This window comes from Aulostomus chinensis, chromosome 17 (assembly GCF_037954235.1).
Source record: "Aulostomus chinensis isolate RoL2024-O1b breed Wild chromosome 17, RoL_Achi_v1.0, whole genome shotgun sequence".
NCBI lineage: Eukaryota > Metazoa > Chordata > Actinopteri > Syngnathiformes > Aulostomidae > Aulostomus > Aulostomus chinensis.
The window spans coordinates 11,749,202-11,774,952 of record NC_141336.1 but is presented as its reverse complement, the minus strand read 5'-3'; the positions used below and the strand labels follow the sequence as shown (position 1 = coordinate 11,774,952).

At 41.9% G+C, this 25,751-nt stretch overlaps 1 protein-coding gene across 2 annotated transcripts in view; it reads left to right on the top strand.

The window, feature by feature from the left end:
• The first annotated feature begins 22 nt into the window (after positions 1 to 22).
• Positions 23 to 25,751, top strand: part of efna2a (ephrin-A2a) — an 83,905-nt gene continuing 58,176 nt past the window's right edge. For both annotated transcript variants that reach the window (XM_086183113.1, XM_086183114.1), the window contains exon 1: positions 23 to 1,087. In XM_086183113.1, the coding sequence (XP_086039239.1) occupies positions 945 to 1,087 (143 nt within the window). In that variant the 5' untranslated portion in view covers positions 23 to 944. The remainder of the gene's footprint in view (positions 1,088 to 25,751) is intronic.

Genomic DNA, 25,751 nt, shown 5'->3' with positions numbered 1-25,751 from the left:
TGCGCGGCTGCTCCAGACCCCGCCCGCGCAGAAAGGAGGAGAGCGAGATGGAGAGAGGGAAGGTGGAGGTTTCTTTTCTTACATCAAATCAGGGTGCTGGTGAAGGGCGCCGGGTTGCATCGGAGCATGTTCGGTGGGATTAAAGCTGTGTGATCAGTTCTGGTGACGCGCACAAGCGACGGTGGATTAACGCAGAAGGCGGCGGAGGGAAGTTGAGATGCTGTGAGAGACCGCGGCGGTGTGAGGAGGAAGAGGAGGAGGAGTAGGAGGATGATGATGATGATGATGCTCTTTCCTCGCAGTATTTGCGGTGTGAGAAGTTTGGACAGAGAGGGAGCGGATTGTATTTACTTGAAAGATTAGGTCAAGTACACGCTTTTTTTCAAGGTTTTTGTTGTTGTTTTTTGGTTAATCTGTGAAGAGATTTTGCGCCGCGACAGGAGCGGAACAAAGCATGGGATAAACATCCGATCTGGGTAAACAATTATGACCGCCGATTTTTTATGTCTGATCACATCGATATCCTCTCCAATGTAAACCTCGGATGAATTGTGGAGTTCAAACAATTAAATAAATGGGGAAAGAAAGCATCGATCTACTCCCCGGCTGTGCGTAATGGGAGAAAAGTTTCGGACCTTTCAGAGGAGACGCACTCGTAGAATCCCACTCAAGACGCACTTATAAATAACACGCAGATAAGAGTGCAGCCATTCAGCATGACTTGATTCAACCTTGTGAGTTTGGAACTCTCATCAAGCCAGATAACGACCCATAAACCATCCATTTGTCCAAAGAATCGAAGACGGACATTAATGATCTAGAGAGGAATTCTCCAGCTGCAGCAGCGCAGTGAGAGCCCGAATCCACCTAGAGAGCGAGAGCGAAAGAGTGAGAGAGGGATTGAGAACCCCCCCCCTCCCCCCCACTACCACCACCACCCCTGGATGTCTATGATGTTGTACCAGCTCGGGCACAAGTGTGTGATGGAGGTGGTGGTGCTGACCATCCTGTCCTGGGTGTCCGTGTGGGCGGAGGAGAAGATCATCTTTGACAGACACGCGGTCTACTGGAACAGCTCCAACCCCAAGTGAGTTTTAATAGGAGTTAGGCCAGAAGGTGTGTGTGTGTGTGTGTGTGTGTGTGTGTGTGTGTGTGTGTGTACGTGTACTTTTTTGACCCATGCCTGATCTATCCTACTCCTTCCTGTTTCATATTATGGGTTTGAATGACTATTGATGATGTCATGGATTTTTATAATGAGCAAACAAACACACGTGCCCGTGTGCACACACACACTCTCACACACAAACAAGGAGAAAGCCAGGGAGACACAAGTGAAAGTGTGTGTTGTATGTGGAGCTGTTTTTATCTGAGACAATAGGGTATCCTGCCTCCTCTCCTCATCAATGTCTACAGATTTTCTTCTCTCTCTCTCTCTATCTCTTTTTCTCACCCACACACACACACACACACACCCACACACACACACACACACACACACTTACACTTTTCTTTCCCCACTTTAAGTAACTTGTGCCAGTAAACAACACAAGCACTCATTATTTCTCTGTCAATTTCAAGCACTTGTGCAAAAACCACATCCATAAATAAACAAACACACATGCACACAGAACTGCGCGCAAACACACACACACACACACACACACACACACTCGCACACACACGTTTGTCTTTAGCTGGGCCTCTCTCTCATTGACATGGGGTAAAGCGCACTGGGTCCGTCTGTCTAATGGTTTGTGACAACCTGGCCGGCCTCTCTTCTCTCTCCCTTTCTCTTTCTCTTGCTCGTTCTCCCTCCTTCCTCTCCCCCCTCACCCTCTTCCTCCCCTCCTTCTCTCTCTCCCAGGTAGATAAATAAACAGTGAAAGTGCTCCCTCTCACTCTCACAGCTGAATTAGTCCAAACTAACAGCACTTTCCCTCTTTCTCCCTCTCTTTCTCTCTCTTTCTGCATCAACCACACACACACACACACACACACACACACACACACACACACTGTACTAACAGGCCTGACTGCATCACTTTTCCACAGAAGGCTTCTCAAATATTTAACAGGCAAGGGGGAACATTTTCTCCCTTTCTCACTTTCTGTCTCTTTTTCTGTCTTTCTTTTTTGTCTCTGGGCTCGTTCTTTCTCTCTCACATACATATACGCAATGCAAACGTCACAGGGTATATTTATGCTATATGGTTTCTGGGGGGTGGGGGGGGGGGTATGTGAGTCTGTCAGGGTCGTACAGAGAAGTTGAAGCAGAAAGGGGGCACATCAAAAATGCATTGCTACTAAAGCAATGAATCTAGGCTCTAGAGCCCTGGCAAGGTTTGTCCCCCCTGTTAGACCCTGGCACTGTCTTGGCTCATGCTGTGCCTTTTTCCTGCACCCGCACACACACACACACACACACACACGCAAGCACACGCACACACGGATACTCGAGTCCATACTGGTGAAGACCGCGTTCATTCATTCATACATAAACTTCCAAAATCACAACTTTGTGAGACAAGAGGCCAAAAAAAACAATCTAATTATAGATGTAAGCATGCACCTAAAGTCCAACAGGACGGAGAATACAGGCAGTTAGATGTTTTAAATAAACCCAGAGGCCAAGAAGGGCACAAAAAGTGACATTCTTTCCCAAACAACCATCACTGTGGCAGCCATCACACTTTAAACACTGATCAATCTAACTCTACTTGTGCACAGTTTTTTTCTTCCTCTTAAGAACAACATATCATCCCTGTCATTGTACCAGGGTTCCTGCAGGGTCTTAAAAAGTCTTCAATTTGATCACAGAAATCTTTAGAAGTCTCAAATATTCATCTTGTAAATTTGATTTTAATCGGTGTTAAAAGGTTTAGGATCTCCTATGTGACATCTTTGTAAGATGTGTGTTTGAGGGAAATGTAGCTAAAACTACCGAACTCAGTTCCTCCAACAGTTCACTTCAACATGTAACCAATAGTCACTAACTTATCAGAGAACACCCAGCCTGCAATTTAAACTCGACAAACCTTTTAACTGTTACGACTGTGTAACAGATCTGAAGGTCTTAATCAGGTTTTAACAATACTTATATGTAGCCTGTAGAAACCTGCAGGAGGCCTGTTATATTTATACCTGCTTGGCTGAACTGTCCCCTCTGACAAGGAGTTTGGCTAACAACGGATCTCCTTTTATCGAATATAACTCATAAAAATGTTCATAATAATGAACGGAGGAAGATTTCCGCTGACGTTGAATTATGAGTGTTTTCAGCTGGCTACTATTTGCAGGGCAGGTTCGTTAAAAACCAGAATGCAACATTAACTTGCACAGTTTCCTGTCCTCTATGACAACGCTTTTAATGTTGGCTAATAGTTTGCAGATGAAGTACAAATCTATTACAAATCTTCCTAAAAGATCTTGATGACACACCAACATCCTCCTGAGCGATCGGATCATTAGCAGGGCTTAATACTAGCGGAAGTGGCGCAGGACCGTTCCTTTACTGTCCTTTGTTGCCGGGTGTAGCCTTGCAGACAATATGTATCCCGCCTTCACAAACAACAAAAATATTTCATAGAAAATTAATTCAACTTGGAACAAATCATCTTTTGGATTGCAGTTTTGGTGATTTCAATCACACATCAAAATTTTGATTACAAACCTATTTTATTTTCTTCACATTTGCAAGGACAATACGGTGATCAAGTCGGGAAGCCGTCGCAACTTGATAATGGTTATGTCCCGTTGATTTTTAAGTCCCACGCTCCTTTGCGTTTTGGTTTCACAAGGAACAAAATGAAACCCACGGATTCCTCTCGGAACAAGGACGTTACAAGAAATACATTATCAATGCAGGATGTGGCGGATGTAACGGTGACAGGTGTTCAAACAGTGGAGAGGAACATTGATGAGAGTGAAAACAGTTCATCTTCTTTTAGGCAGTTGATTCAGTCAGCATCAAACTACACAACTCCTCTCATATCCAGGCTGTTTGACATAAGAAGAAGGACGAATGCTAGACACTCAGGAACCATGGGGAGACACGTTCTAATTCCAGGTGTGAACTGATGCACTTGTCTAGATTAGATCAACAAGGACAGATGTTGATTAACGGGTCAGAACTGAGTCACGAAGAACCGTCGAGAAGCTCGGAGACCAAACACAAGCGGGAACAGCAGCTATTGTCTGCTGCGGCAGCGGCGGCAGCAGCAGCAGCAGCAAAGGGACATAAACAGCTGGAGAAATAAGCATCTGCGCGTCTTAATTGATCACACAACATCAAGCACACAGCTCACATTGAGCTATCAGGATGTGTTGTCTCTTCTTGTGTTCATCAAAAGTTTACTTCCACGAAAACAGCTTGAGAAAGACAATCTGCACAAGGTCACGCGCTCTGACTGGGAATTTGTGGAACTGATGATCACTGGCGGTTTGTAGTAGCAGCATATATTTTCTGTTTCCAAATGAGAGAAATCTGCGTTAAGTGATGAGTCACAGGAGAGAAATATGTTCAAACTTTTTTGAAATAAAAAAAAAAAAGTGTTGGCTGCGTTGACTAAATGTTGTAGTTACAGTCTTTTCTATTGATTATCAACAAAGATGACTTAGGTCATCTCAAACGAATTTCTTGATGAACTTTATGGTTTTTTTTTTTTCCTTTTATAAATCAAACTCATCTCAAATACTCACCCCAACTTTCGTAACCTTTAAACAAGCTATTAAACGACTGTGTTAGCAGCTACAGAACCAGAGGTTTCCCTCAGGAGTAACACGGTTAATGTAACTTCAAATATGCTGCAGGTTTATATCGAAAAAAAAAACAGGTTTGGTAAATCGATTCGAAGGGTTATAGTACATTTATTGGTGCTGCTACTAAATCTATTGTACGCTCAGCGCCAAAATGTAGGGTGCAGCCTTTATTAGTTTACTTCACAATAACAACAACCAGTGATGGGAGTTACGGCGTTACAAACGGCGTTTATTTTTTTAAAAACAAAAATCCAAATTCTTTAACTTGAAAGAAAAAAAGAGTAACGCAATAGTTACTTTCCCTGTAGTTACTATCATAGTGGAGGAACTCAGTTACTTTTTGGGAGAAGTAACTATAACTAATTACTTTTTCAAAGTACGTGCCCAACACTGTCAGCAACATCATCAGCATTGAAATTTGGTTGACTGGACGTTGTGATGTCAGGTGACTAAAACTCAATCAATTGAATTTGATGTCGACAACTGATTATTGCTGGCATTTATATTTTGTTGTTCTCAAGTCATGACGTCACATTGATGTGGTCCTAACAGAGTGAACATGTGACTTTAAAAAAAAAATTAATTGTATAACATGTAAGCATCATTAAAGATTTAACGTCTGTTGGATATCAACTCCAACGTATTCTGATGTGAATATGAAATCTGGTACCGGCTGGTATTAGTCGGAAAAATTTGTGTTTGATTAATTATGAGTTAAGCCACTTTTGGGGACCCTGAATCAAGACTGCGTCACTGGGGATGAGACGTGCGATACGGGGACAGAAACTGTGTCCTCTCATCGGGCACGCCGCTGGGAGACTTTACACTTTTGTATTGTTGTCTTGCAGGTATTCGGCGGAAGCACTAGTTGGTGGTGGAGACTCTGTACCACTGTGTACTTCGACAGTGACAGTTGAAACTGTGGCTATTATTTTGGTGTTGGAACTAATATATGCTGAATAATAGTTACATTAAATTAAGCTCCTATTGTGCTACTTCCAGTAACGAGTATAAATCAGGCTTAACTCTCCATTAGATAGATGTAAGTCTGTGTAAATACCCCAGAAGTGACTTTGGAACTCTTGATAGCCTTGTGTGGATCAGTCATATGTAACATATAGAGGATTAGTCTTCTTATACATGAATAAAACATGGGTATAATATTATTATAACATAAATCCAGAGCACTAATATTTCAGAACACCTGTGGTTTGCTCAACCTTTCTCCACACCAGCGTACGTCAGTCGCATTCTTATTTATAATTAACTGTATTTCCAATAGGATTTTAAAAACACGGATAAGTGGAGATACATTAAATGAGTTAACCAAATGTTCCTACTTGAGAGAGGAGCAATACTATAAATTGGTCCAAGCCTATATATGAAGGGCTCTGGCTCTCAGCAGGCTTCTCTCTTTCAAGGTCTTGCAGGATAATAGAAAATGTATGAGATAATCCAATTCAAACAGCTCTGGCCACTTTTGGTCACGGCAGGGAGCAATATTCACACACTCTTAGAGTCTTGTCCATTCTCCTGTTGGGATGAGACGTACGCTGCTGCACAGTAATAAAATGCCATAAGACACATTATCACAACAATACGGCAACACAAGAACAGGATCACGAAATCTCCCAGATTCACATAAAGGGATTTACGCCACATGCAGGAAGGAAGGATCAAACATGTGTGCACGTACACACCAGTGGCACAAGATGTAGGTCACAAACTCACACATGAGAGTGCTGCTGTCCATTCAGTACAAGGTTGGGCAGCCTCCATTTTCTATTTTCTTGCTTGTTGTGCAGCACAAAGTGGAATGACTGACAGCTCGATATGGGACACCACACATATGCAAACATAAACAGACTGTAAAATAGAAAAAACAGCCTGTCTTCCTGTTGCTGCCTGGCACGTGCACACACATACACACTCTCAACCCCCCCCCCCCCCACACACACACACACGCACACACACACACACACGCTGAGCCCCCTCCAGCTTTCAGGACCATATAATAAAGCTTGCAGGTTAGGGGCTTTGTTCACCCCGTGCAGCTAATGTGCTCAGAGCAGTGGACGCTTTTTCACACGCACGCACAGACACGCACACACACATACATACACACATACACGCACACACACACACTGGCTCAATGGTCCAGAAGGAGCACCTTATCTAATCCCATGGTTTTATCCTTCAAAAGACTTTCTTTTCCTTTTCCTCTTTGTTCCTCGTCTCTCCTCTTGCTTCATCTCTGTGTCTTTGAGGAACTCCGTGTCAGTGATGGTTGACGATGCTCTCATTCTCTGGGACAGAATCGGTCTCCTTGGAGACACACACACGCAAACAGATGCACCCGTACAGCCTTTGAGGAAGGCGGGTGTTATACATAGGGAAAACCCACACACACACACACACACACACACACACACACACACACACACACACACAGAAAGTTTCTCACATCCATACATACATGCAATCACACCACTGGAACATAAACACACACTTTCCCCATGTGGTGCCCAGAGATATGTGTAGTCACTTGCAATATTGCTACCACACACAGTTTTTGCATCTAATTTACATGTAGTCTTGCAGTCGGGCCGCTCTGTTACTGACAGTTTGTCGGACTCAAACCTGCCCCTGGGTTAACTCCTCCATCCTCCCCTGCTGCTAACACCGCCCACTCCTCCTCTCTTTCTATCCATCTTTCTTCCCTCTCTCTTTCTGTCTCCTCATAAAGCTTTCATCTCTCTTCTATCACTACTCCAACCCCCCCACCACCACCTCCACCACCACCCTCCCTTTCGTGTCCTGTTGGGATGTAGTTAGCATGTTTTTTGCGTCCGGTACTGTCCACACTGCCTCAGGCAACATTTCTGTCTGTACGTAGACTTAAAACATGCAGGTTCCTCCTTACATGACGGAACCATATGTTTGCGTCACGTGTCAAAGCATCTTCAGACGACTGCTCATGTTAAGCTAAAAATGATACTTAGGGTAATTACAGTCAGTGCTCCTACCTAGCAAATTATTTCTCCCTTGTCAGCAGGATACAGAGTTACATAACAAGATCTCATGCAGCTGGTCTTAGTCATCAGTACGTTAATACAATGACTGGCAGGAGGAGGTTATCTAAATATTCAGGGTTAGTCGAGGGAAAGAGTTTTGATGTAAAATAATGAGAATTTCAGTCAGATTTGGTGTTTGACAAAGGATATCTGTGATTTTTTCTGGCCTCCTGGGTATTATTTTGTCTGTGGCATAAAGATGAGAGCACAGCATAAGCGAACGGTGGAATGGAGGAAAAGTCGCTATGTATTTAGGTTATGTGATGAAATCCTTACTGGCTGTTAATATTGAAACCACATTGACAAGATTGAGTCTCACCACGGTGGAATATTATTTAATTTCAAATACATTCCACATCATCTTCACTTCATATATCGGGCAAAAAAAATGCCGTATATTCATCCATGTCATCTTTTCAAACGTGGGGATTTCACTTGTCTTTCCTATTTTCGACCAGTTTTGCAGCAGCCATCTTGGACATGTCAAACACAGGTGTACTAGCAATATTAACGAGGGCCGAATCCCATTTATGAAAGCTGCGTGTGCTGGCTCATTAATGTGATTAACTGCACCTGAGCTGCTCCTGCTGCGCTGACCCACAGTGATTGCTGTGAACAGACCTACTTGAGGCCCTTTACCTACGTAAGAACGATCTGAATTTTGACACTTTTCTGTCAGTTTATACATTCACATGATAAATATATACGTTCCGAAAATTTCAAATGTATTTTGCTCCGTTCGGTGTATTTATGTGTTAGTGAATCATGAAGCAAGGGAGGGACTTCACATGAGTATTAATCTGTGTTAACGTTTGCTGTGAAAATAAAATTAGCTACTAAGCAACAGATTAAATGGGGTAAGCGCTGATATGTTGTGCAGACCTGTGACAAAAGCAGATCGTAGAGAGCCACACACACACACACACACACGCACGTACGCATGCATAGAAAAAAAATAAAATGTGCATAATGCCCTGCATGATGGATCATGTGCATTAACGCTGGCCAAACTGGCTACTTGTTTAGCCATCTGTTAACAAATGTGGATAAATAATTAAGTCGTGTCCCCTCAGGCTTCCAAATGTTATCAGACGAAATGGATCAAACTCTGACTGTAGACCAAGTCATTTTTCTGTGGTTGCGTGGCATTCAAGTCAAATGACACCCTATTTTACTGCTGCTTCTTTCATCATGTAAATGTACGTGAGAAAAGCATTTTGGGGCCACAGTGTGTCACATGACATATGAGGGAGGGGCATAAAAATCTAAAGGTATTTTCGTTTGACACAAAATTAGTAAATGGAAGGAGTCATCAAACGTTTGAAATGTTTTTACTGGTGGATTTTTGGTGTATGAAATTTTAGTGATACAGATTTCTTTTCTTTTTTTTCATGTATCAAGAGATAAATGAGCAGTTGTAGCAATACACCACCTAAAAGTGTATATTGACTTCCAAGAATTCACAAATATAAGCCCTGAACTCAAGAAGCGTGACGCCACTGTGTCACTTCTTGTATTTGTGGCTTAAAGTTAATGGAGCCTCATTGCCACCGACATATGACAGCAAAACTGTCTGTTTAACAGCACATTGTCCTGTAGATCCCCATCTTCTTCATCCATCCGTATTCCCAGTAATAAACGCTTTAGTTTGAGCTTGACTTGAAAGTTATTTTATGGATGTTTTTGCTTATGTTAGCCAAAAGTAGCCGTAAGCTTTAAGCTCAATATACTGCATGTGGCTGCCTCTTTCTGCGTCCTGGAGCCACAAAGAAGTGAAGCTGCCGTAAATATTTGAGTACTTGAGGCAAAATACACATTTTAGGGGGTAGCTTTGACACAGGATTAAAAATTAGAAATTGTATTTTTCATTTCATGGGATTTATTTAAAAAGATTAGAAAAGGCCGACTGCATATGAAATGTCTAGGAGTAAAACTATTCACGTGTACTAATGTGCATGGCTACTCATGTCAGTAAATATCACAATTATCACAGAGGCTAAGAATTATCTCCAACCGCATGATGTGACACCTCTGTAGCAATATCTCCCTTTAACTTAAAGATTAAGACTTTTTTTTATCCTTCTGATATTAAGCTTGTGCCTTAGCATCATAATCCTTGTCTCAGAAATGATTTCTTTTTCAAAGTATGCCCCCCCCCCCTCCAAAAAAAAATTCCCTCCCCAGAGCACATGAAACTAGACCACTCCCATAAATTGCAGAGAGGTGCCCTCTTCTGATTTTCAATTGTGCCCTAGAGAGTCTGTGCATGCTGCAAAATATCATTGATGGATCTGCCCACAGGAGGATCTGTTTAGTATGTCAGCAGCAAGGCACTGTATCTATGATGCGATATGAAATGTTTATTTAACTTCCCCCACGTTTGATTGTTCATGCAGGGGAGCAGGTTGAAAGAATGCGTAATGATATTACACTGCAGTGCTGCTGCTGCTTCTGTTGCTACCTTCCGTTAATGAGGTTTGTTGATGATAATGACTATGGCAGTGATGGTGATGATGATGTAAGCACTCTGAAACAACCTGGGGACATCCCAAGAGTTGTTGTTTTAATGAAGAGAGAATGAGAGAGAGAGAGCGAGAAACGGTTGGCGCCAGGAGATAAAGTCAATCAGCTGGAGGTGTTAAGAAGAAACAGAGGCCAATAGACAGGATGAAAGCATGAATAAGAGAGGACAAAATAGGGAGATACTAGCTCAGAATATGAAAGATGCTTGACTACATTGCAAACAATGGGCATTGTCATTCCTGCTCCATCCTCATTTCTACTCCTTTCTAATAGTTTTCCTCGGGTCCTGGCTGCTTGTGCTTTTTGCAGAGTGAAAGAATATTCAGTTCTGTCTGTCTGATACTCTGATGGGACCTGAGCTTCTCAGTTTTCATGTAGTCCAGCTGGAGACTGATAATAGCACATATAGTACACTACTGTCTGGCTACGTCTCGGACTAGCCCCGGGAGACAACAATACGAAAGAAAACTAGTGCTCTACTTGAAGGATTAGGGACACTCAGAGCTTTAATACGAAGGACAAAAAGTTGAGTGTGTAACAACACTTCAATTCTTCTTTACAAAGGAGAAGTTTGCAGTGTGGCAAAGACAAAAAGAGGGAGAGAGTAAAGCGAAATTAAGCGGAAAAGGAGAGTGGTGGAAATGGAGGATGTGAGATGAAGGGAAGATTACTTGGCGAGAAACACATGGTTGGATGGCCCCAGCAGGTGAACGTCGAGGAGATGGTATTACAGGGGAAATGCTACGGCCTTTAGTGTGGTGCATCATCCAATGGTAAAGACGCCCTCTGGCACACACAGCGTCCAGAATAAGAACGATGGCATTTAGAGAAGATGTACTTGAGAGATGAAGTCTGAATGTTCCTGCATTCTTATCCTTCCTGTTTTCCACTTGGCATCAGTGCAGGTGAGACTACACTCAATGACCCCGATAACTTTCACGCTGATAATCGCTCTTTTTCTCTTTTTTTATTTATTTTTGAACACAATAACTTGGCAACCAAATTCATCCTAACAATGTTTGTGTGTGGAAAAACAACTCCTTGTCAGACTGCACAAAGGCATCATGAGAATCTTGGCTCACGCATGTGTGAACGTACATATCACATGCGTGCCACAGCGGCGCAATAATGAGAAGCAGTTTTTCATCCTCGTCCAAAAAAAAATCCCCAGTCGATTTTCAAAACAGTAGGAGCGCAGAGTCAAACAAAAGAGGGAGCGAGTGAATCATTTGCATTGTAATCCATCAGACAAGGCAGGGAGAGATTGTCTCATTCTAAGCCAGCTACGGACGCCCCGCTACCTTGGTTTGATCCAGAGAGGTGGGGGCTATAAACAAGCCCCTCATTTTACACTGTGCTAATGGGGCGTAATAAGGCAGAATCAACAGATGTTGCTGCACTCTTGGTTTTTAGTCGCTGTTTAATTCTGCTTGATTCAGGAGCTGCTGACAAACTCTGGCCTCTGATTCCAGCTCCGCTCTCAGAGGCGACCATATGTACGCAACCTTCTGGTTCAATGAATGTTTGAGTTTTTGTCTGAACTCAATTTTCCCTTCGGCCTACGGAATAATCCTCACCTCAGGTCTAATCCTAAACTAATCTAAACAAGACTCAGAGGGCATTCTATTAGAGAACTGGCCACAAATCTGATGTGCCTCTAGTCAAAGGATGATGATATTGATGATGGCGATGGCGGCGATCATGATGATTAACATACGGATGAGTGGAGGCAGCGGTGTTAATGATGATGGTGTAATCTCTTGTTGCTGTCCAACCTTGGCTGGAAATGCGTCCTCAGCCTCAGATACAGTAAACAGATGAAACCACTCCATAAAGCAGCGTTAAGGATTCAGAACAGGTACGGCTCCACTCAGTACAAGTCAGACGTAATTGTACTTGTGGTGTTGCGGAGGATGCTGACAGCCGCGGGGACAAAAGACCCAGCACAAAGCTTGTTTTTGGCCTTGTGCAATTTAAAACATCATGGGGGGATAATCTTCAACTCATGTGGGGGCTACTATTTCCTGAGGAACTGTATTGTACTCTTGTCTATTTCGCTCTAAAGATTAATTAAATTTCTGGTTTGATGAGTTTCTTCTTTTAGAGGTTACAAGCCTGCCATGTTCTCTCTACCAGGGTGCTGATGTAGCTCAAAATACTCAACATTTACGACCATCGATGATAGGCAAGTCATTTTTTTATGAAGATGATTTGGAGGAGGAAAAGCGGGAGCGTAATACAGTTTTGATAAATAAGGTTGCCGACAGTAGGGACAAAATTATTTCATATCATGCTGATTTTAGAAAGAACAGAATATGGGCAATAAACGTATGACGACTCGGAGAGAGCATCCCTTCACTGCGGAGGCTGCGGAATGTAAACGTGCTATCCTGAAAATTTGCTCTTAAATTTGCTTCCTAATCCCCTAAAAAAAAAAAAAAAAAAAAAAAAAAAAAGTTCAATCCCCAATCCCCTCTCCAGGATATTAATCGTTATCTTAAATACCTGAGCTCAAAAAATATTTAAAAAAAAAACTAAAAAAAAAAGTAGCACAGAAATATCAAAAGCAGGTCCTCTGAATCATGGATCTAGATGGATCACTGAGTACAATCGAGATTTCTCGGAGCTTAAAGATTCTTCAACCGCATCTATTCAAGGACTTTGATGGAAAATTATTTCTGACTTCGTGTCCTGATAAATACAGTTAATAATTACAGCCTGGAATGTTCTGAAGGATTTGATCCAGATCACATGTAAAAGCTCCTTGAAATATTACCTGTCTCCCCTCCAATTAATTTAATCAAAATCCATTACTATTTGAGGTATCAAACAGACAGACACATTTATGGTCACATTTAGTATAAATAACAATAAAACATGTGCCAGTTATAGATAAAAGTTTTTTTGTGCTGGTATGTTGATGGTGCTGGCGCTATGTCCAGGGTGAACCCTGCCTCCTGCCCCAAGGCAGCTGGGATAATAAACACAGGTGTCACAAAGCTCTTTAATTAAAACTGCATGTCCAGAGCTGAATTTCATTGATGTCAGTTGTGACGCTTGTGTTTTTGTGCTGTTTCTTTACATAATAGCCCCTTTTTGAAACAAGTCTATTAAATCCAAATGCGGTAGTAGAAGCAAAGACGTTACATCTGAAAGAAGGGAAAGCTGCTTGATCATTCCACTGCAACATCAGCGTGCAGCATTCGTCACAACTGGGGACTGAAATCCCATCTATCTAGTAACTTGACAAGGAGCTGAATGCAGCCATTTTTGACCCACGCTAGACTGTTGGTCATCTTGTCTGTCCATCTGGAGATCTTTGCTGTTCATTTTGACGTATTCAGTCCTAAATGGTTGCGACACTAAGAAGCTCTTAGGCGTCTGCGCTCTGTGGTTGTATTGGTATAAACAAGAAAACGGTACTAATTCTGAAAGATAAAACGGTGATTCACTTTTCTGATGAAGTTGAAGATGATGGCAGACGCTTTGTTGTTGATTATAATGATGATGACACTGATGCTTGGAGAGAGGAAATTGATTATGGAGAGATGAAGATAATGATGCCGAGCACCATGCTGCTGTTGCTGCTGGTGTAAATGATGATAGCCGGGGAAATCATACAAACTTAGAAAATTGGTCATCATTATGAAGAGAACCAAAAAAATGTCGCCGATGGCGTCAGATACTGATAATCCATCATTTCAAACAGAAAATATTGAGTCGAATTGTGATGCATCGATGCGATCGCAGTTCAGGAGATGATGATAATGATGGCGGTGATAGCTGATAGCACCGTGATGCTGAAAGCTAAAGCTACAGACGACCATGACGACACACTGGTACGATGACGACGATGTGGGATCGTCAACAGAGATTAGACTGACAAAGTAGGTGACAACTGTAAAAGTTACTGTAAAACACTCGCCGATAAAGGATCCCGTAGAGATTACACTAATATGATGATGGTGACCGTTAAAAGCATCATGACGCTAACACGTGAAACACCGATTTCACTGATGTCAAAGCTGAGTTGATACGGAAAAAAGGCCTTTTTAACCCTCTCTTTTGTTATTATAATGCATTTAGACAATTTGGCCTCATTGAAATTGTACTTCTCCACTATCATCGTTATTACCACTTATTAGGTATTACAAAACGTCATGTGTTATTATTATTATTATTATTATTATTATTATTATCATTGTTTTTTTCCCTGTTGTTTTATTCTGTCTTGGCCTGCTTTCTTTTTTTTAATTGTCGCCTCATTTCACAATGAAAAGAAAAAAGAAATTGTAGCAGTAAACAGTTCTACATGTGGTTGGGAATCAAACTACTCTGGTATTTATGCTTCAATCAGCCCCGAATTGATGTGGCATTCGCAATATATTCCGTAGGAGGCCAGTCAGCTAACAGTCAGGGGTATCATCATATGTCATGTTATCATAAATTTCTGGACAAGAAAATTGTTTTATTTTGTCCATTTTTTTTCTTTTGATAGTTAAGTCGCTTGCTAACGTTGTTTGTATGTAGCTCAAAGATGAAGCAGAAGAAGGTTTGACCGACACGAGCAGTGAGGAGATGTTCCACCATGTACCGTTCAGGAGGTGGACAGTGAATCAATTCTTCCCCTGCTCATGTATACTGGTCCAGGGACAGTAGTCTAGTTTCCTAATTGAACTAGAACTTTAACCTGACTACAGCCGTGGATGTAAACTGACAGTTAACCTAGACAACAATATAATATACCCCCAAAACACAAACAAAAAAACCCCTCCTTATTTGTGGATCAGAATCCGGCCACTTTTTTCTTCCTGTAAAAAAGGACATGCAACACATGCAGTTTCTATCATCCACCTGCCAGTCAGGTGATTGGCAGCCTTTAGTGGTTCAAGCAAAGATATTCGTTAGCTAGGTTGCAAACATGGTTCATATTTCAAAACCTTGTTTTCTATCCCCAAAATACTGTGGTTACAGGCCGATTTATTCTGTGGGCTCTCTCTCTCTCTGTCTCCCTCTCGCTCGCTCTCTCTCGCTGGTCAGTGTGTACCATCAGGACATCACCCAACGTTATGCTGTGACGCACTCTACACCCACATTAGAGTGTTCCAACTAGGTTCCCTACAATGTCCTCTCCACTGGAAAATATGCCACCCTACAGTAGTTAGACGCTCCCAAAATAAATGTTTCAGGTGGCCTTCAAAGACAGGCCATCCAGATCCAGCACCCCCCCCCCCCCCCCCCACACACACACACACACACACACAATTCCACCTCCTATTGAACAGATTTTGGAGGGGGGGAGATCAGGGCACTCCATTAAGATTCTTCCTGTCTCACCTCTGTTTCCTCTCCATGGAAAATAAAGGAGCAAGAAGATGTGAGAGCATTATTAGTTTTTTGGCAGCTCTGAATGGAAATAGAAAATTAGGTTCTCGCCTGATGAGATTGCACCGTTCTTTTGTGGCGTCACCTCTAAATCACTCGTTCTGCTACAGCACTGCGTCGTGTCACGAAAGACAAAATGATTTCTTCTTTTGTGTCCACTCATCTTTTTTCATTTTTTTTTTTTTTTTAATTTTGGGTGTATGTCCATGGATGCTTTTGTACGCCCATACCATGTGGGTGTCTAGGTGTGGTTCAGTATTGGCTTCAGTTAAAAGAAAAAAAAAATCTTTACACTGGTTTGAAGAGCCTAATCAAAGGCTGGCAAATTTTCCTCGCCTCTTGTGTAGTTCTGAGCCGACTGCTGGGCTCCTCTTCTCTCAGCGTCCCTCTTTTGGCTCCCTCCTCTCCCACCTCCTCTCATCACTGATTACTGAGGGGGCTGCAGGAGTGCTCTGTTCTTCACCGGGCTTTGTGTTGACATCCTTCATAGCTGTTGCACAAGACGGGGGAAACAGCTTCTGAACAAATGTAACTTCAGCTGTAGATGTATGGACACAAGTCGGTGACATGCATCTCACAGTGGAAGGCAATCATATGAAGTCTCAGGTGAACCCTGCAACAGGAGAGGAGGCAGCAAAAAGCTGGTAATGAATATATTTATAGTTTGTGCACACTGGTGAATTGCATTTGCCTAACAAGAAATATGGCTCAGAGGAGCTTGCTCATGTGTTCCGATAAGGACGCGTTATGAAAAGGGAAAAAGAATTTGTCCAAATGAAATGAAGTTTTAAAAAAAAGCCGTCAGCCACGTATCCTAATGGGATTAGTGTCTGAAGCATGTTATTGGTTAAAGCCAAAAAAAAAAAAAATGTTTAAACCCAATCCAAAAATTTAGTAAAAAAGGAGGGGGCGGGGTGAGATGGAAACAGGATGTAAAAGAGCGGGAAAGTGAGATGAGGATAAAGGGTATGAGAGGAAAAAACTGACAGGAGACATGTACTGCTGTCTGCGGGTGCACTGAAGAGTATAGGCTATGGCGTTCACTAGTGGTGCTGCATACTGTCTGTTTGATCAAGTGCACTTCAAACACCCTTGCTTACTTCCTCTTGCAGAGTTTGGAGACAAGCTGGCGTGTATTTTTGCGTGTGTGTGTGTGTGTGTGTGTGTTTGCTGAGGAAAGCATTATTGATGTTTTGTTTATCTAAAATGGGTCAACCCTAAACAAAACAAGCAGTGTCTGCCATGTTGACTTCCTTTTGGCTCCCAAATCGGTGAATAATGTAGATTAATGACCGTGTGTGTGTGTGTGTGTGTGTGCGTGTTTAATTCAATTTTCAAAGAGTTTCACTGGAATAGGAAACAGATGTTTGCATGCCTAAGCAATTAAGAGAAACAACATGATAAAGAAAAACATTATGTTTTTTCAAGGTACATTGCCAAATCAAGTAAAAAATTTGAAAGGATAACAAAAAAATATACTTTGCCAGAAGAAGTGTGAAATGGAACCTCAAAACACAACTGGACAGAAGAAATGAAAGAAGAAGAAAATTAAAATAACTTAAAATACAAATAGGAAAAATTCAAATTCCCAACTGAAATATAATTACGGTCAAGTGAACACTATGTTGCCATTGTCTCGATCAGTGTATCAGTGTTACCCAGATGTGGGACACATGCTGAACCAAATCATTCAGACGCCGCGATCACGCAAACAACACTGGAGAATGCAAATAGAAAATTACACCCATGGGCCAAAGTTTTCAGATTGTTATACTTTTATTGAGCTCTTTGCCAACAAGGGGGCTGCTGCTTTAGTTTGACTGGCTGTAGTTCGGTTTGACTTCCACTGACACAAAACAGGTCGTGGCTTTTTGCGAGAAGCCGGTTGAGGCTTCACTAGCACCTTCACGGTCAGATACTGGTGATGTCTCATGAAAAGGTGCAGCTGATGACACCACATGTGACGGAGGGAGCGCGCGGTAGTGCCAGGGGCTCCCTAGAGCAGGGGATGGGGTGGAGCAGTGACCACGATGGCTTGCATTGCATAGCAATCTGCTGTAGGTGAAGCATTCACTCATGTATGTGCAACATAACTCTGCGTGATTAAAGTGGTGGGAGTTACTACTTTCTCTATTATCACTCCCCTGCCTCTCTTTTCACCTCTATTAAGTCATTTGCCACCAATCAATCCCTACATCTACGTCTTTTCATGTCTTTGCTCTCTATTTGGCCCCATTGTGTATCTCTGTGCCTTAAGGAGCTGCTACTCTAGTGAGCTCATTAAAGCCATTAGCAGAGAGGAGTTACAGAGCAGTTAGTCTCTCTAATGACAGGAAAACCCACCCAGTTCCATCTACTTGGCCTTCACCTCCTATAGGCTCGCGTTATGTGGATCATCTGGCTAAAACTAATTTTTCTCTATTAAAATCACTCCAACACAAGCATCCTGTCACATGAAAGATTGATTAAGAGCATTATTGAAGATTAGATTGATTCATTATTCATTAGCAAGGTAGGATGTCTATGGGGAATAGGCTAACACCAGCAAGTGCGTGTGTTTTAGTGGGTGTGCGTGGGCAGTGAATGTGGCGATATATACATACCTTGAGCATGTGTGTGTGACTGATTATGCATGCTTTTGCCTGATCAAGTATCTGTGTGCGTGATAAAGTAAGTGTGCGCATGCATTTTGTGTGTCTGTGTGTGTTGAGAAACTCTGAGCAAGCTTTTGAGCATGACAGGCGGTGATTGCTCAGCCTGGAGCTGATGGTAAGTCAGTAATGATTCTCTTTAAAAAAAGATCATCTAGAATTCCCTCTGATGTAACGGAAGACACTTGAACCCAGCATCAAACGTCAACAGCTCAGTGTAGGCAACATAAACCGGCTGACCCTTCTAGTCATCTCCTGAATTAAATTATTTGAGTCTCACGGTGGGATTCCTCCATGAGGGGTGTGAGGTCCTGGATCATTCCAGAGCCCCTAATTTGTGACAGGAGCACATGACTGTACAACTAGACAAACTGAATTATTTACAAAACAGAACACAACAATGGAACCATGCAAGTCAAGCCAGTTTTATTTGTCTTGCGCCAAATGACAACAAAAGTTATCTCATGACACTTCACAAGTAGAGCAGGTCTAGGTCAATGAATTCACATCCAACAATTCTCCATCAGCAAGCACATCCTGCAACAGCGGTGATGAAAACCTTCCTTTTAACAGGCAGGAATGTCAAACAGATCCAGGCTCAATGGGGACGGCCTTCTGCTTTGACCGGTTGGGGGGAAAGAGAGCAGGAGAGCGGGGCAGAGACAAAGACGGATAATAAGAGAAAGGTAGATATACAGAAGGAAAGAGAGGGGCAGAAATAAAGAGAGAGAGAAAGGGAAGAGACTGATAGACAGACGGGGAAGTGAACAGGCCAGAAAGAGAAAGACGGCAAACAATATCAACAACTAACTACCAATAATAACATCTACAGGTTACTCATATGTGTTAGCAAACACAATTTGAATGTTAATGCTCGTACAGTACTGAGCATACCGAAAGGAAAACGACGGTGGCAGCTTGAGCCTCTTCAGGTCTGTAGCCTCCTCCAGCAGCAGCATCAGTCAGGCATCTGGGAAGTGGGGAAGCACAAAGCCTCTGGAGAAGAAGACGAGTTAGTAGCACATCTGAGTACAGGAGGACAGAGAGGAGGTTAGAGAAGCCCAGTGCACCATGGGAGATCCCCTGGCAGTCTAAACCTATAGCAGCATATCTAGCCAGCCTAAGCCAACTTTATCAAAAAGGAAGGTCCTAAGTGAACTCTTAAACATAGAGAGGGTGTCTGCATCCCCAGCCAAAACTGGGAGACGGTTTCACAGGAGATGTGCCTAATAGCTGAAGGCTCTGGCTCTTCTTCCACTTTTTTTCATCCTAGAAGCAAAGGGTTCCAGCTGGATAATAGGGGACTATGAGTTCTGTCGGATATGAAGGTGCCTGCTTGTTGAGGGCTTTGTATATTAGAAGAAGAATTTTAATTTGAGGGAAGCAGGGAGTCAAGAAGCCAGTACATGGGTGCAAATGGGATGTGTCCAAGTTATGAGTTGAACTTGCCAATCAGCACATCTTCATCGGTCAGGAAACAGGAATGTTTGCACTGCAGAGCCTGCAGTAATGTTTAGTTTGGCAGTCCATATAAGGTGTACTCACAGTTAGCCAGGTTAGCTCGTACTGCTCTGAAGTGTAAGGCTGCCCCTCCTCCCCACTCCCCTTCTGGCCTGCACTCACGTTGTTCTGGGCCTGAGCACTCTTGTCATCACGGAGCTGTTCTTTCTGTCTGAGATTGTGTAGTTTCTACTCCCTCTCTCTGTGAGATGCTTTCTTCTTTTGATATTTAGTTGTGTTATTTGGCTGATATTTAGTTTTATACTCAGTAATACAATGTTGGATTAAGGTTTTCCTTGTGAGGCCTTCTGAGCAGCATACTCATGCTAGGTGATCTGTACTGTATTCATGCACATTTCCCTACTAAAGTCTGGTTTGTGTGTCTAGTATGAGCACTCAGTGGCACGCGCCCCTGGCCCTGGTTGAAGGAAGTGGGCTTCATGGTACACGTGGATAGCAGCTGGTTATATTTCAGCTGGACATATAGCGAGTAAGCACACTCTGGTTGATGAAGCACTGAATTGTCCAATATGTATGTATGTTTGCATGTTATGACAATCAAAGGTGCAGTGTGATGAGGGTCTGAGAATACTTCTAAGTATTGCTTGTGTTCTGCCTGCCGCTTGCTGTGGTGTGCAAACATGTCACCTTTCAGCACAGCATTTAGGGCTGTCCTGAACATCGTTTTTGTGGCTTCAAAGCTTAGATGTTACCTGCAAAAATCTAAGCTCCACCCAAATCAGTCTTGTGATGCAGACGGCACGAACCAAACAAACTGCAGACATTGAAATTTTCAGGCAAAACAGCGACTTAAAGTTTTGAAGTTATTAGCCAAACTAGTAGTGGATTTGTGATGGGCCAGCTGCATTTTGCAGATCTGACACTTGACTTGTTTGGGCTCCGCTCTAAATTTGGAAGTTATTCCAAATGCTTGACTGTCTCTACATCTTGCCTGTGTAGTGTTCTTGAAAGCCTGTCTGTGGAGCGGTCACATGTCAACGGCAGGTGCAGCACATTGCTGGTGACTTCAGATGAGGACTGCGACTCATAAAACTATGAAATTTGAGCTCTAAGAATAATTAATGATAATTCATGCTTTTCATCAAGAATATTATGCATTATGTTGCACCACTAGTTCTGCCTTATTTAGGATGATTGATGTAGCCTAATGAAGGGGAAAAAAAATACACAACACATCAAGTGTTGATTTGGGCGTAGATTGCCATGGTCATGAATGAGGCTTGGAAGCCACAAAGCATTTGGATCAGCCCGAACAGTGTGTACACAGCAGAGCCTGGGAGTGAATGTTCACTCCTGTCCTGCTCCTGTGATAAAATATACAAATATCAAGCTCATACAGCTCAGCGGTGATGTATATACGGGGGGGGGGGGTCAATTATGCCCCAGCAAAGTACAACCCAACCGGTGTGAGTTCGCACCTAAGCTGCATTCCCGCAGGCCGAAAAAACCTTCTAACATCCATTTATAATTTTATTGTGTGTGTGTGTGTGTGAGTTTTGCTTTTGTAATATAAACAGCTTTAATCAGCATTCATTATTTAACATTAACATCATTCAGTCAGTGTTAGTGATTGGAAAAACTGGAGCTAAGAACAGCTACACTGTTGTCCCCCATGCTGCTTTTACTACTGCTATACCAAAGACAGTATACCACCACAAGATGCTACACACTGGTGCTGTTTTAATAGGCCTCTTCCTTCCGCTGTGTTGACAGCTTTTGCGACATTGAATTTGACTGACTGGGGAAAAAAAAAACGACAGAAAGGCAACTGATCTACTCAGAATGAAATCAGGATCAATTAGCTTTTATTAGCTGGGTTAGTTGAGTGTGAGCAGTGGAAAAGAGGTATAAGTCACATGACCCAATCAAGCTTGTGTGCAGCAACTACACTCTTATGCACCATGAACCCTGAGGTGAGGAAGGCTAAAACACATTGGATTTCTTTTGTTTTTTAAATAACGACTTGACCATGAATTAGTAGAGACATTTTAATTTAATCAGTGTGCCTGGAACCCTTCCTGGCTTCCTCCTTTAGAAGGACCTTGATTGCAAGTCAGCTGGAAGGCCTCTGACATTTATTTGTTATTCTACCAAACAACTTAGTATCGCTATTGATGAAGTATCCATCATCAGTATTCTTACCGTAGTTTCATCACCCAGGTCTAAAAGTCAACAGCACTCCACATGATGAAACTCTTCAATCTGAGAGCCTGTTTAACTGTCTCTACCTTGTGACCTTGTAAGTTGTAGCACTTATTCCTCTGCAGCAACACTATTTGCAACTTTTATCCTTTTGCATGACCAATAATTTAAATCATTCGACTGTAATACTCAGAAATATATCAACTATAGGCCTCAGCTGTGAGTTTCCATTATGTTGTGCAGAAACTTGCTTGAAAGGTCAATCGATGACTAAAATCAATGAAGTGCCTGAGAGGCTCTGGTCACATGTATGGCTCATTTACACCTGGCGGTAAAATGCTTTTTGCATGATCAGGCAGCAATTGATTTGCTTTTATCTTCATAAGAATCCAAGTGTGAATTCATTCTATTTGTTGTCTGTGAGCAGGCAAACATTATATGAATAAGCAGCAATGCACAGCCCGTTATTGGACAATGAATGTGGACAGTTTGCCATATGAATGTAAATTAAAGAAAAATCATCATCCCTGACAAAGGCTGTGAGACTCAGATACTAGTCTTTTATTTAGGAGTCCCTTTTGTCGCCCAGCTCCAAACACACTCTCAGTCAAGTAACTGGGGAACTACTCAGAAAACAACTCAGTCAATAGTGTGGAAAGTGGTTTCACTCTCAGTAGATCATCTCCCTTCTCTGGAACCTCGCCTCCAGTTTGTTGATGGCCTTGTTGTGCCTTGCTGTGTCTCTCGGCTGTGACACCAAGTGCCACTGTCTGCATCCCAATTATTTGTCCGCAGAGAAGTCAGGAATCTCACATTCTGAGCAGAGTATGAACTAATATGCCTACCAGAAGAAAAACTTCTGGAATAATCCAATTCAAATAGCTCTTGGCAACCACTAGATCAAATCCTTCCTGGGTAGGTCTCGCTTGCTGGGGTGTGCACCCCCAGGCCTCGCTCATGGGTGAATTTTAAGCTTCCTTCAGAAGACATATGCTTGTTTTTCTTTCAGGGTTCCTTTTTTTTTATCAGCAATATTCAACTTATTTATTTTGCAATGAAGACTACTTTCCCTTTGCCATTGGTGAGGGTTTTTTGGCGATTTGGGTGGGAGAGAAAATTCTGCCTCACTTCCATCTTCAAGAAATTCTTAAAATATGTATGAGCACGAATTTACTGTAGTGTGCACACATCCATCCTTCCCGTTCAGATCTGTGGATTCTTATTTCTTATAATATACAGTTAGACAATTTATTATGAGCAAAATATAGTTTAATTGCGCCATAGTTCATACCACAAAAAGTCACATCTCCTAGAACTGTTTTATTACTGGAAGAGGTGTAAGTAAATTTTACCTAAAGTGTTGTGGTTAGCAGACCCCAATGCCCTTTTTTAAGAGAGAAAATGAATTGCCTTTACATTTTGGGGTAAAGGTATATTTTGCATGGCGAGACAGTTGGTTTGCAACAGCTCATGTTACTAGCCATCCTTTAATCTGCATGTTTAACCTGAGCGCTAGCCAGTTGTGACAGAACCGGTTTCCACTGATATAAACGACCTTACATTACCGCCGCGTGGCCGGAGTGATAGTTGTAGTTTACTCTTTAATGGGTAAACACTGAATTCCATTCGTTATCCTCAGGTCATGATAGACTGGAAAAAAAATAGATCTCAACATTATATATTGGCTATCAGCCTCCCTGCTCTCTAAAGATCTGCATCAGCCAAGAAGAACCTGAGTCAGGCGACTTCTGCTATTCACCCTTCTTTATTTAAATCAGGGGATTACTGAGTGACAAACAGACTTGGTGCAGTTTCAAAATAAACTCCTCAAAGTCTTTGAATATATATGTCAAATTGCAGAAAATTGCATCAGTGGTTTCTTTTTTTTTTATCTTGTCTGGGGAAAGACCCCCCCATGCATAATTTTGACCCCTGCAGAACTTTAGGTTGGATGATGCAACTGTGTGTGTGTGTGTGTGTGCGCGCAGTGATGGTGGTTGCGTCTGCATGGATGAACCATTAGATCAGCTTGGAGCACACGGTGATTGGACTGCAGATTTATAATTTCAACTATAAATTTACTGCAGACTCACGTAAATGCACCCTCATCAACACAGATGAAATGATTTGTGTTCGGAAGGGTAGCAGCAGGGGTGAGCTCGTTAAACACAAATATGACATTTTATTTCAAAAATAAAAAAGCACCAAAGTCTACAAAAGTACATTATTCCAATCTCCTAACTGCTCCGCTGATCATCCGTCCTGCTGTGTCACTGATTTATTCATCTCTTTACTCTTTTTCACTCGATTCCCATGAAACCTGTTCAAGCATTATTATTGGTTTTTAAGAATTTTTTTCCTTCGTGCCGGTGATTGCACAAGAGGGAAACTTTTTTTCAGAGCAGTTCATATTTAAAGTAAAACCTCTAACCTTAACATAGTGGTTTATCCAACTATTGAACGGTAGAATAGACCAGGGCATCGTCACACTTTTGACACCATTTTTCATTTCTCCAGATCAGTACATCTCATTGTCAAAATCGGCATTTCAAAAAAAAAAAAAAAAGCAACTCTTAGAAATGTGTTTTGCTTTCATTTCATTATTCTATCACATTTCAGCACAGAGCTATAAATATCAAAATAGTGGGTGGGTATGTGTGACACGGTGCCCTGTCAGCAGACAGGTTGTCACATTATGCGCGGTAAAATGTCGCATGGGATTTCGTAACAAATAACACAAGAACCGGTGCATTGATAGGTCATTCAATAACTCTCTCAAATTTACAAAAAAGACTCATACACGTTTTACCTTGCAACATAACATTGATTTTTTTGTTTCAACAGTAGATCCTTTGCCAACAACAGGCCGCAGTGTGTAGGAGTCATTTTGGTCAAGAACCCTTCTCCTACTTACCTGCTTTATCTAATAAATGTGTGAAGTGTTCCTATGTTCTTTATTCTAAATTCAAAATTGAAGTCAGCTAGAGCAAATAAGACTGATTCAATGGTGAATCTGACTCAACCCTGGAGGGCGGCCATTAAATTAGCCCCAATTACAAGAAATGAACAATCATGTTAAACACTAAAATGGCGAATGAGGTGGTGCTCATGGGCCTTTTGAGGCTAACTTGTCAACCGACATCCCTGAGGCAAGCATGAGACGGCAATCTTAAAGCATGAAAACTGTAAAAGTATAACACACTTCAGTTTCCCTTCTACCAAATACAAATGTGTCACTGTGACGATTTATAACCAAAGATTATTTTAAAAAAACAACAACTGTCAGGTTTATTTATTTTTGTATTTCAAAAATGACCAAGTAGTGCTCACATCACTGTGTTTTGCTTTTCCCAGAAGGGTTGTGACATCAGACTCAAAGGGTGCACAGAACTACTATTCCAAATTTAAGTAGCGCCCTCCGGTGGTGGAAATATTAGCAATATGGCAAATTACCCATGTGACAAGATGCCCTGGTCTCCCCTATTTTAACATACCTTTTGTAGGAAGGGAATTTCAAGTTCCTGTTTAAACGCTGAAGGGACAAGAGAGAACAGCCAATGGTTTGGTTAGATTTTTTTTTTTTAAACCGCTAAAAGCTGTCTTCTGTCAAAGAAATCCAATGAACATGAACCAAACAGAAAAAAAAATTAACCGAAAGCTACGTTTTTGAAAAATTAAATATAAACTCTAAAAA